This window comes from Mustela nigripes, chromosome 2 (genome assembly GCF_022355385.1).
Source record: "Mustela nigripes isolate SB6536 chromosome 2, MUSNIG.SB6536, whole genome shotgun sequence".
NCBI lineage: Eukaryota > Metazoa > Chordata > Mammalia > Carnivora > Mustelidae > Mustela > Mustela nigripes.
Genome location: NC_081558.1, coordinates 177,732,425 through 177,750,807, shown reverse-complemented (window position 1 = coordinate 177,750,807; position 18,383 = coordinate 177,732,425). Strand labels below are relative to the sequence as shown.

The 18,383-nt window shown below is 35.1% G+C and overlaps 1 protein-coding gene across 1 annotated transcript in view; it reads left to right on the top strand.

The window, feature by feature from the left end:
- EPHA3 (EPH receptor A3) overlaps positions 1-11,805 on the top strand; it is a 354,334-nt gene extending 342,529 nt beyond the window's left edge. Inside the window, exons 16-17 of the mRNA XM_059392132.1 lie at positions 5,250-5,405; positions 11,135-11,805. Of these exons, the coding sequence (XP_059248115.1) occupies positions 5,250-5,405; positions 11,135-11,240 (262 nt within the window). The 3' untranslated portion in view covers positions 11,241-11,805. The remainder of the gene's footprint in view (positions 1-5,249; positions 5,406-11,134) is intronic.
- The last annotated feature ends 6,578 nt before the right edge of the window (positions 11,806-18,383 follow it).

Genomic DNA, 18,383 nt, shown 5'->3' with positions numbered 1-18,383 from the left:
AAAATTAGACAACTAATTTCAGACAATAATAAGGATAGATATAATTGATATTCTGTCTTTAAGAAACTATTCTTGAGTACATATATTCCCTGGAACTATTCAGAACAACAGACAAAATGTAGATAATTATAGTCATAGAGTGTTCATCTCCGCTGTTATTGATATTTACTTCTAAATGTAGTTTAGGACCTACTTACTTATCAAGGAAATGTGTATTAATCATTGTTTTTAATACATGAAAAATAAAGCCACTTGTATACCAAAAGGAGTCTTTATATTCTAAAAGGATAACTTAACATTCAATCTTAGTGATTTGGAATTCTAATTCAATATTGAAATAACCTCATTATGGAAGATATTCTTGGGACTGGCAGTTCTTTATTGATATTTGGTCCCCAATATTGGGTGCTAATTGGTATGAAACCATTTGCAGGTAAAATAGGAATTGATGGGAAGAAATTACATGCATACCTCTTTAATGCAACAGTATGAAAATCCATAAAAGAATAATTCACAAGCCTAAATACAAGGAGGGAGAGAGAAGGGGGAGGAAAGTTATTTTTTTGCTTCCCCTGAGCAAACATGTAATTTCCATGATTTCTTTTTAATGACTGCGGTTTGCGGCCAGTAGGTACTGATTTATGAAAAGCTGTAAAAGATCAGGTGGAACTCTGCAGGACACCGTTTACAGCTGCATGGATTGAAACCTATCTAATTTGTCTAGTAAAAGTGTGAGCTCACGGAGCACATCACCCAGCCTATAAATTTCCCCTTCAGACCCAAGTCTGGGGCTGGGTCTAAAAAAAAAAAATAGCCAATGCCTGCAGCTGCTCAAAAAAGCGGACATTCCCTTGGTGCGCATGAAGAGACATCACAGGCTCTTCACAGTGAGAGACAAATTCCTATCCATTGATAAACTCTCCAGATGTCCTCTCTGAGGAGGAAAGGAACCAATTTTTATTTGAATTCCCCAGAGAAATCCTGGAAGTGGAAAAATGATACTTTGCAGGGCTGGTTATTCTGAGGTCACTGGCATTAAAATTAGGCCATTCTTTGTCTTCATTGTACTTTGATCCAAGTAATAAACAGAAAAACTCAGTTGGGGTCACTCTAATCCCTAATCTGCACGTCCTGTTCCATTTCAATTTGTTTATACTAATTTTCTCTAAACTCTTGTTGAGTCTGGCTATAGTGTTGAGTTTAAAAATACAAACCAGTTTGAACTGAGAAGAAAAAGTTCTGCATTTTGCTATTAGGCACAGTTCATAAATATTCTGAATAAATGTCCTGGGGTTTGATTCTTCATACCCACAAGCCCATAAATAAAGGAGTATTGCTGTTCATGGGACCAAGAGTCGACATTAGATTCTTTACTGCAGCTACTGTAGAAATACAAGCTGTGGGGTGTGTGCGCGGGCGTGTGTGTGTGTGTGTGTGTGTATGTGCCTGTGTGCACGCGTGCATGTGTGTGTGTGTGCACGTTTGCCTGTAGATGGTTTAGTATTTTATTGTCTTCTAAGTATGACTTCATTTTTCTTATAAAATTATCTCCACCTGATTTAATGGGATTCCTATCAATTTTGTTTGCTAATTCTGTGACTTATCCAAGGGGTCCAGTGTTCTATGTAATGCTGGCTAGTGACAAAAGCTATTTCACCCATGAGGGCCATGTTAAAACAATCCAAGAATATTGTGTAAATTTTGGAATCTGGCTTGTGTATCTGCATCAAGTTCCTGGGAAAGAAAACAAAACCAAGAAATTTTCAATGATTTAACCTTTTTTACAGATGAGTAATTTAAAGAGTCATAGAAAATTATTTTTACATATTCCCCCGAAGAGAATAATTTATACAATGTTCTATTTATATTGTGTAGTTTTCTAGGTATTCCTTGAAGGAAAGATAGTCAATGATTTTTAAAATAATATCTAATTTTTGTCTCTTTTCCATTTTTTAAAGATAACCTCTGTTAGTTAAAACTAAACTATAATATATAAATGAAATTATAAACTCTGTAATTTTTTGGTTTTAATTTATAAATAAAATACTTGAGGTAGATGAAATTGCAATAGTTGAGTTTAGTTTAATGGAAAGAAGGTTGAAAAGCCATCCCTTCTCAGCTGCCCTCTTCTTTACAAATGATCAGGAGAGGGAGGGAACTAGCTATTGAGCTATTTTTTCTGTAGAGGATAAAAATACAGACAGAACCAAGCTCTCATGCTATCAATTTTTTCTTCAACTGAGTATTAAGATTTCCTTAATATATCTTTATATCAAATGAAAAAAATACTTAAAAATTTATTTTCATCAAAAAAATTTAATGTATCCCCATCAAAATCCAAATGGACTGTCAATTTACATTCTCTCATGTGTCTCCAACAGTAGCCTGCAGGGTTAGGACACGATACAAAATTGTTCAGGTTTGAGAATATTAGCCTCACACTTAAGCATGTTTTCTATACGAGTGAGTTGAGAAATATTATCAGTGGTAATAAAAATCTCCCAATTAAAAATTCCTTTTAAATGTCAGTAGAGTTGGCATGTTTGTAGATTTGCTTTACAGAAACGTTTCCTCCTGAGAACATGAGCTTTACCACATTTCCTAAATGATAATCAATGGTTATTATTCATAGATAAAACACTAAGCAGTTTAATTTTGTCAGGTCTGTTCCTTCTGTCTTTATTCCGTGCTACTTCTAAAAATATTATTGAATTGGTACTTTAAAGAGCTGAGTTTGTTTCTAAAATAAGGATAAATGTATGTTAGTATATTCTTCATTTGTTCTGTCTTCTGACAATTCTAAATTGCACCTCAAAAAATAGATTTCATTTAGGCAAAGTATTAATTTTTCATAGATAGGAAAATATGAAGTTTAGTTAACAAATCCTAACATTGGGGATTTTAAAAATAATTTAAAAAAATTTTAAGAGTTCAATGCTAATTCAATTCAACTGCAGTATCACAAAACATGAAAGATTCTGAAGGATAACTTTGAAAAGGTAAAAATCTAAATGTACCTTCTCAATTATAAGTTAAAGATTAGGTTATGACACACACATTTTTAATGTTAATAATATATATTATTTGCAGTAATGAAAACAGAAACTACAGAAGTGAGAATAGCATACCTATTTGCAAGCATTGGTTATAGAATCATTGTGAGCTTATAAAAGTTATTGGCTATTCTAATGAGGTCCCCAATTATACCTGCTTTACGAGATTGTTGCCCTATTATGCTCCTAAGATTGTACATGACTAAACTTCTAGTTGCTCAGAAAGATAATTAACAGCATCACCACATTCCTAGTATTTTTCATGAACTGGGATTATTATTTTCTTTTTGAAGTTTTAAAAACTTCAACCATTTGACTAGATGTATTACCTTATGTCAGAATAACAAATAGCTAACTGATATCATATTACATGTCTACACATCTCTGAGTTTCACTTAACATATGTACTCTTTTTTAAACCTCATTTAATCTTTAGTTGTGTGAAATCTACTGTGATGGTCATTCCCATTTTACAGATGTGCAAACAGACAAGATAAGAAAACCAATGGGGTTGCCTGGGTGGCTCAGTCAATTAAGCATTGGCCTCTTGATTTCAGCTCAGGTCACGATATCAGGATCATGAGATTGAGCCCAGTGTTGGGCTCTTGGGATCCTGCTAGGTGTACTGCCTGTTTGAGATTGTCTCTCTCCCCCTCTATCAGTCCCTCTGTCCTCACCTGCACATGCACTCACTCTTTCTCTCTCTCTTTCTCTCTCAAATAAGTAAATAAATCTGAAAGAAAGGAAGAGAGAAAGGAAGAAAAAAAGAAAGAAGAAAGAAAGAAAGAAGATCAGATAGTGTGAGCTATATCCAGGGTTCATCCCAAGCCTTATGGTTCCAGTGCTTGTGCACTAGACCTCTACATTTTGTGGAATATAAAAATCAAACAGGCCACATCTTGGAACCACAAAGTACTTAAGAGAAACATGAGAAAAGCAATATGAACAAAGTTCCACCAGTGGCCAGGAGTGTGGGCTTTGGTATAAAATAACTTGCCTCTAAATCCTAGTTTTGCCTTTTTTTGCCTGAGGAAACCAAGATTTGTGATTTAATCTCTTTTAGTTTTGGTTTCCACATCTATTGTAGGGACATATTATCATCAATGTTGTAAGAATTAAAGCCCTTCATATCTGTGTAACATGCTTAGTATAGAAGCATAATATTCAATGTAATCATTATTGCCAGTTGTTAATATTCATCTCAAAACAAAGGTCTTCATAACTACTTTTGCTCAAGCTCCTTTCCTTGAGAGGAGAAAATGAAAAAAGAGGACAATCAATTTTCTATCTGGTAACTGGTCCCAGTCTTATGAGTCAAAGGACAATTATATGGGTCACTGAGAGCTGAAAAAACACCCCAAGGGCATTTTACCAAAAGGCTGCTTCTTTTGGCTCTCCCAGGATAAAAATATGGTCCCTTCTGTTTCTTTTATGTCCCTGCTGTTCCTTTTATTTACCAGATCTTGCAGTTGGGCATAGATCTATGGTGAGGCATGTAATTATATAAAACAGTTCTAGAAGTTTCCCTTAATGATGATTGTATTGTGCAATATAAACCACAGTCATGATATCTATTATCTATTTATCTCTCCCTCTTTCATCTTTCTCTATAAATCATGAACTCCATTTGATGTTGTCATATATGTGAGAATTTCATTTAATGTTACTCATCTACTTTTTCTATTTCTTTTGTGATTTTTATTTTTAATGACCTATGTGACATTATTTACATCTGTGCTGATTTTATGCCCTACCATAATTACAGTCTCAGTTATTCAACTGTCCTTTAGACAGCAACCTGTACAATGTCTACAAATGAACTTCCAGACAGTTAGGTATTCAGTATGGCATGTCTACTATAACTGGATCCTGAAGTGCCACCATCTTTGCTAATAGTTAAAGAAAATAATTGAAGAAGTATGTATTGGTCTATTTATGCATTCCACTGGCAAAGTTTTGATGATTTACAAAGCGGTCGTGAGTGGAGAGGGAAACACTGAGACAAGATGATTGCACAGTATTCTTGCAAGCTGCCAGCTTGAACAGATGAAGCCTTCATGACAGATAAATTCCACAAATAAACAGGAACACCACATGACGTCTGGAAGTTCCTGCTGATGTTGGTGTCAAATTTTGACACGCAGTAACACTGCTGACTCCTGATCTCTCTTCCTTTGGTGTTTTCGTTTTTTGCAGGCCATCAAATCTTCTTCTGGACCAAAGCAATGTCGACATCACTACCTTCCGCACAACAGGTGACTGGCTTAATGGTGTCCGGACAGCACAGTGCAAGGAAATCTTCACAGGCGTGGAGTACAGTTCTTGTGACACCATAGCCAAGATTTCCACAGAGTAAGAGAAAAATTTTAAGACTGAATGATTCTGAAATTTCTGCTGGACATACATGTTTTGAATTAATGAGCTATACATGTTAGCTGAACCTCTGAGGTTCTTACTGTCCTCTGGGTCCTGGGTCTCTTTGTCAGTGACATCTTCTAGATTTATGTGTGTTGATGTCTTTTCTCCCTCACCATAGCTCCCCACAATAGGTGTCTTTATTGAATTATGACCTTTCTCAGATAGACCAACAGATACATACCCACTCCCAGCCCTAATGACCCAAGTTCTTAGTTTAAGACATAAGAAAACATAGCATGATGATTAAAGCATTCCTGCATTTGTGATTTTCTATTATTTATAACAAAGCCCAACCTCTATAGAAGAGGAAAATTAAGGACTAAGTGGATAGGATGGCATATAGGGAAACACATTAAAGTCTAAAAGTAGTTTCACAAATACTAAATAATTGTATTTCATCACTTATTATTGACTGTCTATCCTTTGAAGGGTATCATGTTAGAATCTGAAGTTATAAATATGTTTAAGACATAATATTATTTGTTTTCCTTAAAAGGCTTATAGTCAGATTGGAAAGACAGGATATGCATAATTAGTATGCATTAATTAGTGTTAATTTATGGTGTCATGTGTAAAGGTCAAATATCAAGTATAACATGCTGTGCTTCTTAGGGATTTTTGCTAAAAAGAATTCTTTGATATAATAAGAATCCTTTGAACACATGGGTCTAAGGCAAAGAGAGTTTATAAAGAATTAACTGAATCCAATATATAATCAATAAAATTAGTCCTCCTTCATAGGATATGGTAATTGGGAAGTGGAAAAGGAAGAGCCAGAAGCCATATTCTCCATCTCTCTGTGAAAGAAAACCAATTTAATTGATGTCCTAATTTAACTGCATTGTTTTTCTTTTTTTGCATAGTGACTTTTTTTTTTGCATTTCCATGCACAAGTTCCTTTAGTCTTATCCTTGCCATTCAATATCTTAATATTCAAATGTTGAATACTTAAAGATTTTCATTGTCACCCTGTTGGTCATTTAAACAAAGTCACTGTGGAGAGCAACAGATTAGATGTCAAAAAGGAGTGTACAGTATAATTAATAGAGATACAAGTGCCTAACAAATAGGTAAAGCTTATCATGTATAATATAGCATTCCAATAGGAAACACAGAACTTCACAAAAAGATCTTTAGGAAGGGAACGTTCCTATTGAAGGAGAATTTGCTCTTAGAAAATAAACCCACTCCAATCTACTTGACACATGTTGGCTTTTCTGTATGAAGTGGAATGTAATGTTTATTGAATAGACTTCTGACTCAATCAACAATACCATTTGAGTTTCTGTGGTAGTTATTTTGATCAGACACAGTCTCAGGATATATTAATGTATTTAAATATTTTTATTAATTCTTATTTTAGTAATGTAAACAATTAGGGTTATGCTCTACAAGGCACCTGCTTCAGAGCACAGAGGCATAGCAAAGAACAAACACAAAGTTGGACATTTCTGCACCATTGCCAGATTTCCAAAGACAAAGGTATACAAATGTTTATTCTCCATCAAATATCAACACTCAGAGCTTTTAGATAATGAAAAAGCATGCTAGAGTGGATTAGCAGAGCACTGTTAATATGATTAACTGCTAGCTCACAGTTTAAATAGAGTCATATGTTGGGAGCTGTGAATGTGGTAATAAGGCTATTTGCTTAAAACGATGAAGTAGTGGCATTTGCTCTACTTCCAAGTTTGGGATGTGTCTGTCTCCACACTCCACTGTTGGACAGTGAGCTCTTTTTGGCTGTTGAAAATATTTTAACTTAATTGTTATTATTTGAATGACCTATGAATGTACACGGAAGATGAAAGCTGACTTTTCCTGGGAGACTGCTCTTTCAGATTTGTCCTTCACACGAAGCCAGATGGTTCCACATCTACTTCAATCCCCACAATGTTCTTTCTCCTGTCCTATCTCCTTAATGCAGGGACAATGTAGAATTAACATCTATTGACCTAAAACTCCTTGAAAATAATTGTCTTGTGGATCTCTGCGGTGTGCTGTCCTTCATGCTCCTAGTTTTTATAACAAAAATGAAAATGTATTAAAAAATGCATAATATGCAATATGGGGAAATTGAATGAGGCAACATATTTACCTCAAATGTTATAAAATATTTAACTTGGTATTTCATCCTACCTTTTGCAGTCTTGGGCTTTTTTGTTTAAATGCGATTCTTTTGTGTCATCCAGACTCAATTCAGAAATGATTCTCTTGACAAAATATTTCTAGATATTCTTTTCAAATAGGACAGAATGCTTAAAAAAGGATATTGAGTTTCTTTTTTTTCTTCTCTCCAGATCTTCAAGTTACAGGAAAAGGGTCAATAGAGCTTCATATCCAAGTAAATAATTATCTATTTCAGTTAGTGTAGGGACTTCCTTGACACACAAGCTAATCAAGCTACCTAATTTTCAAATGAAATCCAGAAAATATGCAGTTTTGTTCAGTCAAAATAACACGTTTTAAAATATTATTGCAGAGCCTCCGATGGATTTAGGGAGGTTAATGTGAAATGGGAAGAGAGAACAAGAAAGGGCAAGAGTGCTTACAGAAACTGGAGAGAGCATTGAGTGTGTGCAATGAATATTAGGCAGATTAATTGCTACAGGTCATTATCCTGCACCCTTGGATGCCATTCTTACAGTGTCATCACCTATCCTTTGCCTTTGAAGTGCCAGCCAGATAGCTTATTAACCTCTAGTCTCAGTCTTGAGCTGCTCTTTAGACTTGAACTTTTCCACTGCTCTTCTGAATAGGGTAGTCAAAATGAGATAAGCACGTGGGAATGTTATTTAGACTACAGGAGCTGATGTTTACAACTATTTTGGACTTGGCAGGCTGGTGGGTAGGAGACACGTTGGCAGGGTAGGGAAGCTGGAGGGGACATAAAAATCTAAGCTAAGGTATAACCTAAAGAGATAATTACTTTATATTTTCTCCAAGAATCCTTTGCATTGAATATATACAAAATTATGTATTATTTATTTACATTGGGTCCAGACACAGAATCTGAAATAGTTTTATGCAAGAGATTTCTTGAGGAGTGTGTTTAAGACATACATCTATTTAAAAAAAAAAAAATGATGAGAGGGAAAAAAGTGATAAGGGGGACAATGTACTGAAGAACACTTGTCCCTTCCTGTTGGAACAAGAGTCATAGAGCTGGGCAAGTCATGAAAGTATAATATAGAATTGGAAGAAAGATGAGAGGAGAAATACAAAAAGATTGAGGATATATTGATTCGTACAAATATATTTATATCTCCCTGTTTTCTGTCTGTAAATTTCTATAGTTAAGGATAAATGGGGAAATGCTTTTTATTCATTTAAAAGATAGATCCACGATATATAAAGAAGCAAACCCCCGTACAACACATATTCTCAGAAGCGGGGATCAACATATGTAAATAGCCTATGTTACTCTAAGGGAGAGTTTCATTATCCACAGTTACACAGAGCGGCAAGTCTGGTGTCACCGTATCTAACTACTAGCCTTCCTGGTGAAGCAAGGCTGCTAGAGGAAACTCAGAGAAGACTCAGACAAGATACAAGCTATACATTGAGAATTTATCAGCCCCTTGAATGGTAGCAGGGAGGTAAGAGCAGGTCATCAGGATTTTATTCCCAGCCTAGGTGATAGGAATGCAACCCCATCTTGGTTAATTTTCTGTAGCAGATACATAAATATCATGTAGATTCCTTCTAAAATGGTTATCCAGTGTCTGCTTGTACACCTTTGTTGCTTGGGAACCCATTTTTTAAGAAATCAATTGGTCCATTTCTGTGTAATTGAACTCCCAATTTTTCTTTCTTTTCTTTATGATCAAAATGAAAGAAGCCCTTCTGTATGTTTCTGTGTATGTGCACATATTTGAATGCATATTTTTCCTTCTGGCCATTCTCAGTTAGCCTGGCATTCCTTGCAAAGCAATACTTTACTCCTCTATGGCCTTCCCCAGGTAAATATAATTTAGTCTATTTATTCATCCTTCATTAAGTAGATATTGAGCCACTACTAAATGATAGCCATTGTTCAAGGTGTGGTTGATAAACAGAGTACAAAACCGACAGGAATCCCTTTTCACATGGAATTCAACTTCTTATGGGACAAGACAGAGAATAAAGAAAATAAATCAGAAGGAAAGGCAAAAAGCTGGTTGGTGATAAATGCTTTAGAAGAAAATGAAACAAGGAAAGAAAATAGGAAATGCAGGTATGAGTGCAAGAGGTTTTGCAATATTAAATAGGAAGTTCAGTTAAGGAGTTCTGAGAGGGCTATGTTTGAGTCAAGACCTGAAAGAGGTGAATTTTTGAACGAATACTTGAATCAAGGTAATTTAATTAATCATTTGCACATGCTTAGCTAAGTCTCTCCCACATCCAAATGAAATTCCTTTTGTTCTTAAAATCTTTATTTTTGCATCCACAATAAAAAAAAATCTTTATTTTTAATGCCTGGTTTCTAGGTTTCTAAGTTTGAATTATTTTAAGTTAAATATTTTTGATAAATGGAAATCGATCATAGTCACTGCTTTTACTTGGAAAGGAATTTATACTTTAAAGAAATTGTTTCAGTTGTCTATGGCTATATAACTAACTACCTCAAAACCACAATTTTATTGTATATCACGATGTCATCAGTTATGAATTTGGGCAGAGCTCAGGTGGGTGATTCTTCTACCTAATGTTGGTGCTGACTGAAACATTCATCTAACATGAATCTGGTCTAGTCCAGAAGGCTTGAGATGATTTCCTTTATGTCTGCCCTGATGCAGACGGCTACACAGCTGGCAGTGTAGACTAAATGCTTGCACATGGTTTCTCCAATGTCATAGTCTCAAGCTAGTCAGACTTACATGGCATCTCAGGGCCCAGTGATGGTGTCTCAAAACACAAATGGAATATTATAATTTCTTGAGACCTGAACATGGAAACTGATACAGTGTTACTTCCAACATGCTCTTGCAGTAAAAATAATCCCCAAGCTAGCCCAGATATAAGGAAATTGGATAATGACCCACAAAGAATTTATCATCTATATTAGTTTCCTAGGACTGCCATAATAAATTACCACAAACTTATTATCTTAAACCACAGACATTTATTTTCTCACAGTTCCTGGAGCCCAGAATTTGGAAATCGAGGCATTGGCAGGCCCATACATGATCCAAAATGTCTGGAGTCGGGGAATCTTTCCTTGCCTCTTCTGGCTTCCGGTATATTCTAACATTCCTTGGCTTGCAGCAACATAACTCCACAATCTCTGCCTCCATCTTTACATGGCCTTCTTGTCTGTGTCACTTTGTGTCTAAATATAGTCTCTTTGGATTCAGAGCCCACCTTAATCTAGTACGATCTCATCTCCATCCTTGTCTTGATTATATCTGCAAAGACACCATTTCCAAGTAACGTCACATGGCGAGGTTCCAGGTGGACAGAAATTTTGAGGGGACACAAGTCAATCCATTAAACCATCTATTCTTCATAATGATGGAGGTGGAATCATCAGGATAGAGTACGTGGATAATGCAAAAATCAGAAAATTAGGTTCAAAGCACTGGGATATATGATTGTGCAAGATTTGCTGATTGAAAATCTTCTGCTAATATACCATCCAGGAAACCAAGATTCTCACCACACATTTTCTTCTTTCTTTACAGTGACATGAAAAAGGTTGGTGTCACTGTGGTTGGTCCACAGAAGAAAATCATCAGTAGCATTAAAGCTCTAGAAACACAATCAAAAAACAGTCCAGTTCCAGTGTAAAGTGTAATTTCTGGAAGAAAGTGGTGGCTGTGGAAGATCTAGTATCATTCTGCAGACAGACGATAATGCTGGAGATGCTGGTGGCAATTCCAAGCCCAATAAGACACTCAGATATGAATACAAATGCCTTAACATGGAATTGAAAGACTCTTTATTTTCCCCTATCATTTAGTGGATGGGAGGGGGGTGTATTTTGTTTTGTAATTGCTTTTTTATATTAGTTGATGGGTTAAATTAAAATTCTTCAGCGTGGAATGATGAAGAACTAGCATAGAGCCATTGATCATAAACTGATTATCATAAAAGCCGAACAAGTGTAATAACAAGATGAACATGGTGGCTCTGTTTACTAATAGCCACAAAAGAAAAGACTTGTGATATTTTTATACACAGAAGAAATCTGTAACAGGTATTTTGTTTCTTTAAAAGCAAGCAAAATAGAGGAGTTTATACCTCAAACTATCTGGCCATATATACTACCTTTTTCATTGTATTTTTCTCTTTTATCTGTTAAAAGCATTTAGAAATGAAGTTTGTAGTTGTTTTAAGTACTATACATTTTTAATTGTTAGCTTCTTAAGTATTACCATGTAAAAATGTGTCTTAATTTTGAAGAAAAGTACATATTTATTTTCTTTTGAATTGTTTTTATTATTTTCTATTTATAGCATGATGATTTAATTTGGATTTGTTACAGCCAAGTGCCAAATGTTCTTTAAAATTGTCAGCAGTAAGAAACATGGTAAACTAGACATGGGGAATGATGGGTTTCTTTCCAGATTTTCTGAACCATCCACTTCTATGTACCTATATCTATATACAAAAAGAAAGAAACCAAACCCCTTCTCTGTTCATACATTACTTAAATCTCAGTTTGAATTATCCTATCCATTTTTGTCTCTCCATTTATTACAAACTGTATGCTCCTAATTTAGTGTAATATACTGGCTTGTATGTAATGGATTCTCAATGACATACCTGCCCTGCTCTGGTGCTTAGGAGACCATTAACTCCCTCCATTAGTAAAGGAGCTACATTTGAGCTCCTGAGTAGAGAATAGCTACACTGGAAAAAATTGGAATCCTATTTAGATTGCTGCATTAATTGGCAACAAAGCCTAGAGGCCAATGCATGAGTTAAAAAAAATCACTTGCTGACTGGCTTTGAAATGTCACTTAATATCTTTGCTTAAACTTGTTGAACTGTTTATAGGGAATAATGAAAACTAAACTACTCATCTGTGTCACTGGGGTTTAGTTAATTTAATTAAACATTGTGATCATCAATAGCAGGTAATATTATCTTTAAGAGTCTTCCACTGAAATGCACCTGTTGTAATTTTGGTGTATAACTTAGAAGCCTTGAACTTCTCTGCATTTATTGAGCATCTGATTTTCACACGAGCTGGTTATCTAGCAAATGACTAAAAAAATCTGTAGACAATGGAGAGATCTCTCATTGCAGGAACTTAGATTTACTATTCCATAAGAGCCAAATATGAGTGTACTCAGTAATATTTGAAAAGGTATACCTGGTGGAGATCTAGCGACTAATATATTGTGAAGCAACATTTTAGTTCTATCTATATTCTTTCTAATGCTGATAGGATCATGTTATGGGAATAGACATGAGAAATGCATACATCACAAGAGTTGGATGAATAAATCAAAGCTGCAACCCTTATGTTCTTATGCACAATGGAACACTATACACCTTACAGTCACAGATCAAAATTCACAAGTGCTAATCTGTTGTAAATTTAGTGTAATAAAGCTTAGGTTGTGTTCCTTCATGTATGAGATTATTTCTTAGATTTCTGCAATATTCCTTATAGTAAAATCATCCTACTAGAATTCTGTATTGGATATATAAGAGCATGAACTTTTTAAAAAACATATATGCGGTTATGAAATTAATTACAAATTTCACTTAAGCCTGCTAGAAGCAGCTAAAAGGTATTTTTTCTTTCTGGTTTTTTTTTTTTTTTTTTTTTTTTTTTTGTAAATCAGATATTTTGTTTGTGTTTTGGAATGTTCATCAAGACTTAAATCTGGCTTCAATCTCATTTTTTCCCATGCTAGCATTTACTTTCTTAGTTACTATTCTGAGAATACTCAAAATCTGTGCATTTCATGAATTAATAGAAGTTGAGATTTGCTAGATCTATTTCACTTCTTTTGGCTGTGGTTTCCATTTGAAAGTAGAGATTGTATACACAGTATATTGCTCTTCATTTTTTCCACTATTTTTCTATCTGACCTCTTATAAATTTACTTTACATGCTTTTTACTCTGTACATATGTAAACATAACAGTGTACGATTCTTAACTGTGGAGTAGAGGTACTAGAATGCTGATGGCCATCTCTTTGTATAGGACATGCATTGACTTTCAATAAACATGAAAACACACTTCACAATTTTATGTACCATATTATCTGTTTTGTATCTTAAATTTGATTTACATATATTATTTATTTCTGGTAACTCACGCAGTTTATGCTGTGCTAAGTATCAATTAAGCCATGTAAAAATGTGATATGATTGGCAATATGTATTTACTTTAAACTTGTATTTTCAAAAATTACACATTTAGTTTATATCATACAATGTAGATGGCCTCTTACTAATGTAAAATGATTTGTAGTGGAAACATTTATATTTTTATAATAAACATAATGAAAATATTTTTTACAGATTGGAATACAGAAGTGGTCTTTGAAGCTTTTTTAAACATTATAAGATATGTGCTTATTTAAACAGCAAAATAATGAAATTTATATAAGCCACAAAGAATGTGCTTCTGTTTCTTTTTTCTCCAGTAGTGAGGAATGTTCATTTATATAATCAATTTTGTTGTCTAAATCTCATTATCAATAAGCTAGAAAAAATAAGCAGTAAGTATTACCTTTATCATTAAAAAACACAACTTTATTTGGCAAATATTTTGCTTATAAGTAACGGAAAAACAAATTAGGTTAAGGAGAACAAGAATTTTGAGCTCACAGACCTTATGTGAATCATTTTGGGAAGGAGAGTGAAATACTGAGATTGGCAAGTACTTAGTCATGTGCTTACCCTTGGAGACAGTGGGTGGGGCCAAGTGAATGGAATTGATGATCTACAGGATTAGAGGTATCAGAGTGGTTTCTGTCCAAAAGAAAATCAGCATGTCATTTATGAAAAAAGAACGAAATAGTTTTGGACAGGTCAATAAAACTGAAATGAAAAACAAACAACCACAACTGCAGATACCACTTAAGAAACACCTGATACTGTTTATAAAGTAGGTCCATTGTCATTTGCAATCTATTTAAAGAATATGATTATACATGAAAACCAAAAAAAGCTAACTAATAATATAAGCCAAGATGAGTGATCAAGAATTCCATAGAGACAAAGTCGATAGGGAGAGATCACCAAACAGGTCAGATTTAAGATTATGTTAAGGGAGAAATAGCGCTTGATAACATTGACTAGAGTAGGGAATAACTGGTAAGCAGCAAATTAGCTAAATAAAGTGAAAGAGGTAAAGAAGAATATATTTATTCATTCAATAAACATGTATCTAACACTATTATGAAATAGGTGTTTTGTTATTACCATTTGTTTGCAAAGCAACTCATTCAATCTTTTCAACAGTCCTGTGAAAATAGATTACTCACTTTTAATATGTGAGGGAATCAAGGTTAGGAATGTCCCAGTCACCTTCCCAAAGTAATTCTACTAAGTAGACAAATAGATATTTTTCAAGTTGGAACCTTCTTATTTTGTGTTAGTTTTATAAAATAATTGCTGCTATAATCCAAAAATGTGCTCTGGGGAGAGTGTCAGTGGCAATTTGCAAAAATGGTTTGTGGCGAGGCTATCGCAGATTATTCAATGTTAGAATTCTACTTCGGTGCTATAGGCACGACGCTGTGCATTTACTCTGGAATGGTGTGAAAAGAATATGAATCATGAAATGCATACAAAGACACAGAGATTTAGCAGAAGTTATCAATTTGATGAAACAATTATTTAAAAGGTAAGAATCAAAGTGAACCATAAAATGTAGGTCATGACTCTCTGTGGAAATGAAGGCACCATTAGAAGTAGGGAATAAGGAAATGTTAGCTTAAAATTATGAGTGCAGAATTTATGGTGTTGCCAAACATTAACAAATTAATAGATGTTGAAGATGTGAGTCTGAAGCTTTAGAAAAAATCATTCAAAGGTGATAGTGTCTCTGAGTTGATGCAAAGATCTATGTATCTTCATTTATGCTATACAAACATATATAACTTTATCTTGAACTACCTTTCTGAAGTTAATGCTAGCTGCTAGTTAATAGTTAAATCTCCAAATCTCATCAGCTTAAAATAGAAAAACAGCAAAATGTTAAATACAGAATTATCCAGAGTAGCTTTTTGTCAGGCAGCCTTAATAGCAGTGATTCAGATCCCACACTCTTCAACTTGTGGAGTCTAAGTCCTTGGTCCTTGGAATCTTTTGCTCCCAGCCAGTAAAATGGAAGGGAGACTTGTCTGTGGTGGATTTTATGAGTCTTGCCTGTGAGTGGCACCCATTGTTTCTCTCTTTCCATTGGCTAGAACTCATATTTTATTTAACTGCAAGAGAATGGGGAAGAAGTAGGTTGCCTAAATAGAAAAGTAAAGAGAAATCTATACTACAGAGTATAGGAATCTATAGAGCAGTTTCTGCCCCAAGTCCTCCTTATGGACATGTATAATACTAAGAAGCAGCTAGTTCTCTAAAGAACTATTAAGGGAACATCAGCCTCTTGCTAACTTCACCCATTCCATATTCTCTATAGGCAACCATTTTAAACATTTTTCTCTCTTTACTTACACCTGATAACTTCAATTAGCGGCTCCTGGGTCTGCTCTGGACCAGAACTGTTCAGACCTTCTTACAACAGAGAACTTACTAGAAGGAGAGCGATTAGCTGAGAACTTTGAGCTGTCGTACTTTCAGAAATCCCAGCACAGCACCAGGCCCAGGCACAGCAGCATGGTGAGAGTCCTAGAGTAAGACCATTTCTACTCCGGTGACAGCCTCCTTTCATCAGTGTTATATCTCAGGCTCACCTCCCCCACCCACCTCCCCCAGGGCTCTCAGAGCTGCACTGAAGCCTGAGCTCCCTACCAACCCCTCCTCTGCTCTGTCCTTCCATAAGCCTCAAACAAGAACTTCAATCTGAACGCTCCCTATGTCTTCTCTTGCTCCCTGCCTGGATCCTTCACTGGCATGCAGGTCTAATTCTCTCTCAGTGTCTGTTTCTTGAAGATCCCAAACTGAGACAATGACACTTTCAAGTGGATTAACCTGAAAATTTAAAAAAAAAAAAAAAAAAAAAAAAAAGTCACCCTTCACTCTTCCCTTTTCTTATTTTGGTTCACTAAAGCCACTATGCCAGCTAAGGAATGCTAACTTCTTTCTTTTCTCTACCTCCCACCACAATCTCTGTGGGTACCTCCTTACTTTTTTGATTACCAAAGATATTTCCTAAATAGTGCACCCCCTCTCTGGTACTGATGACTCTAATATCAGTCAGACCAATACATTAGAGCAAATTTAATTATGTATTCCTCTTACGCATACAAATGCCAAGGGCACTGGCAGTTGATATAAATAAGTGAAGCAAGTGGAGAGGTTGGTGCCTCCTGAAAGCACCCTTTGTTCCTCCAAAAGCAATTTCTCAGGGACAAGGAGGCATGGATCCAATGTGAATTCCTAATCTCTTAAAAGAATTCCTTTTAAAAAAAGAAAGATTTAATTTTTTTAAGATTTATTTATTTATTTTAGAAAGCGAGAGAGAGTGGTGGGGAGGGATAGAGGGAGAAGGAGAGAATTTCAAGCAGACTCCCCACTAAGCTAGGAGCCAGAGGTGCCAGATACCAGGACAATAAGATCATGACCTGAGCTGAAATGAAGAAGGAGACACTTAACTAACTGAACCATCTGGGATCCTCTAAAATAATTCATAATCTGAGTTTTTGTGAGAAACTTCTATATACTTTAAATATGGTAACCCATCTAATAATGAAGACATATCCAAGGGCTGTTCTTAGTTCACAGCTGCCAACTTATTTCTGAAATGGAGAATACTACCTAATAGTGATACATAAGATCTGCCTTGAAAAAAAACCTGCTTCTCTCCATATTCTCATGTCTGTCCACTGCCTTTTCACACCATACACATCTGCACTGAACCCCTCGTAGTGCTCTGAATATTTCCATTTTTTTTTCTTTTTTATGCATCAGAGATTTTGAACTTTTGTTCCTTTGTTTAGAATCACTAGCCAACTTTTAATTTACTCCTCTCCTTATCTCCCCAGCATGTGCTGGGTTTCCTTTTTTGTGTGTAGCAAAGGAATCCTGTGATTCATCCTGCATAACACATCAACTTATACTGAAATTGCCTTTTTTTCAGGTACCAACCCTACTTGTGGCTGAGAGCACTTTACCGGGAACTGTGCCTTATAAACCACTGTGCCCCCTGATCCATTGCACATGTCTGATATGTAATAAGCATTCAGAATTATCTGAGTTGACTTAATGTATTAAAACAATTTTTGGTAATATAATAAAAGACCATGTCCCTGTTTATTTTTGGTCTTATAGAAAAAGAAGTATAAATTTCCTTCAGGTCAATAAAACTAGTTAATATTCTAGTTGTGTATCTTGGATCATTGAATGTACTGCTTTCTGCTAAAACCGGTTCATTTTCATAGAATTTTGTGAACTCCTTTCACAGGTCTCAATGCTCTCATTTTTCTTAGTGCAGTTAAGTTGTTTAAGTAGACCCTTGAACCAGAGCTTAGCTATAAAAATTTAACAAGGTAAATGCCAAAGCTTTTCTGATTCTTTCTACTCTCTTACTATGTACAAATAACGTCAACATGCCTACTAAAAGCCACCCTTCTTACAGGGCATCTGGGATGCATATTCTGTGGACCCAGGGGATCTAGACACAATTGGGGAAAATAATTGGTAGAATTAAATACACCATAAAATAAAGATTTTGGAGGTTTACAGAAGTCCTCACCCTTAAATTCTTTGAGAAAACCCAGTTACAAGCTGATAGAGAATAGTCATAATTAAGTCATATTTTCCTGCTAGGTGAGTTATCATCTTCCTGA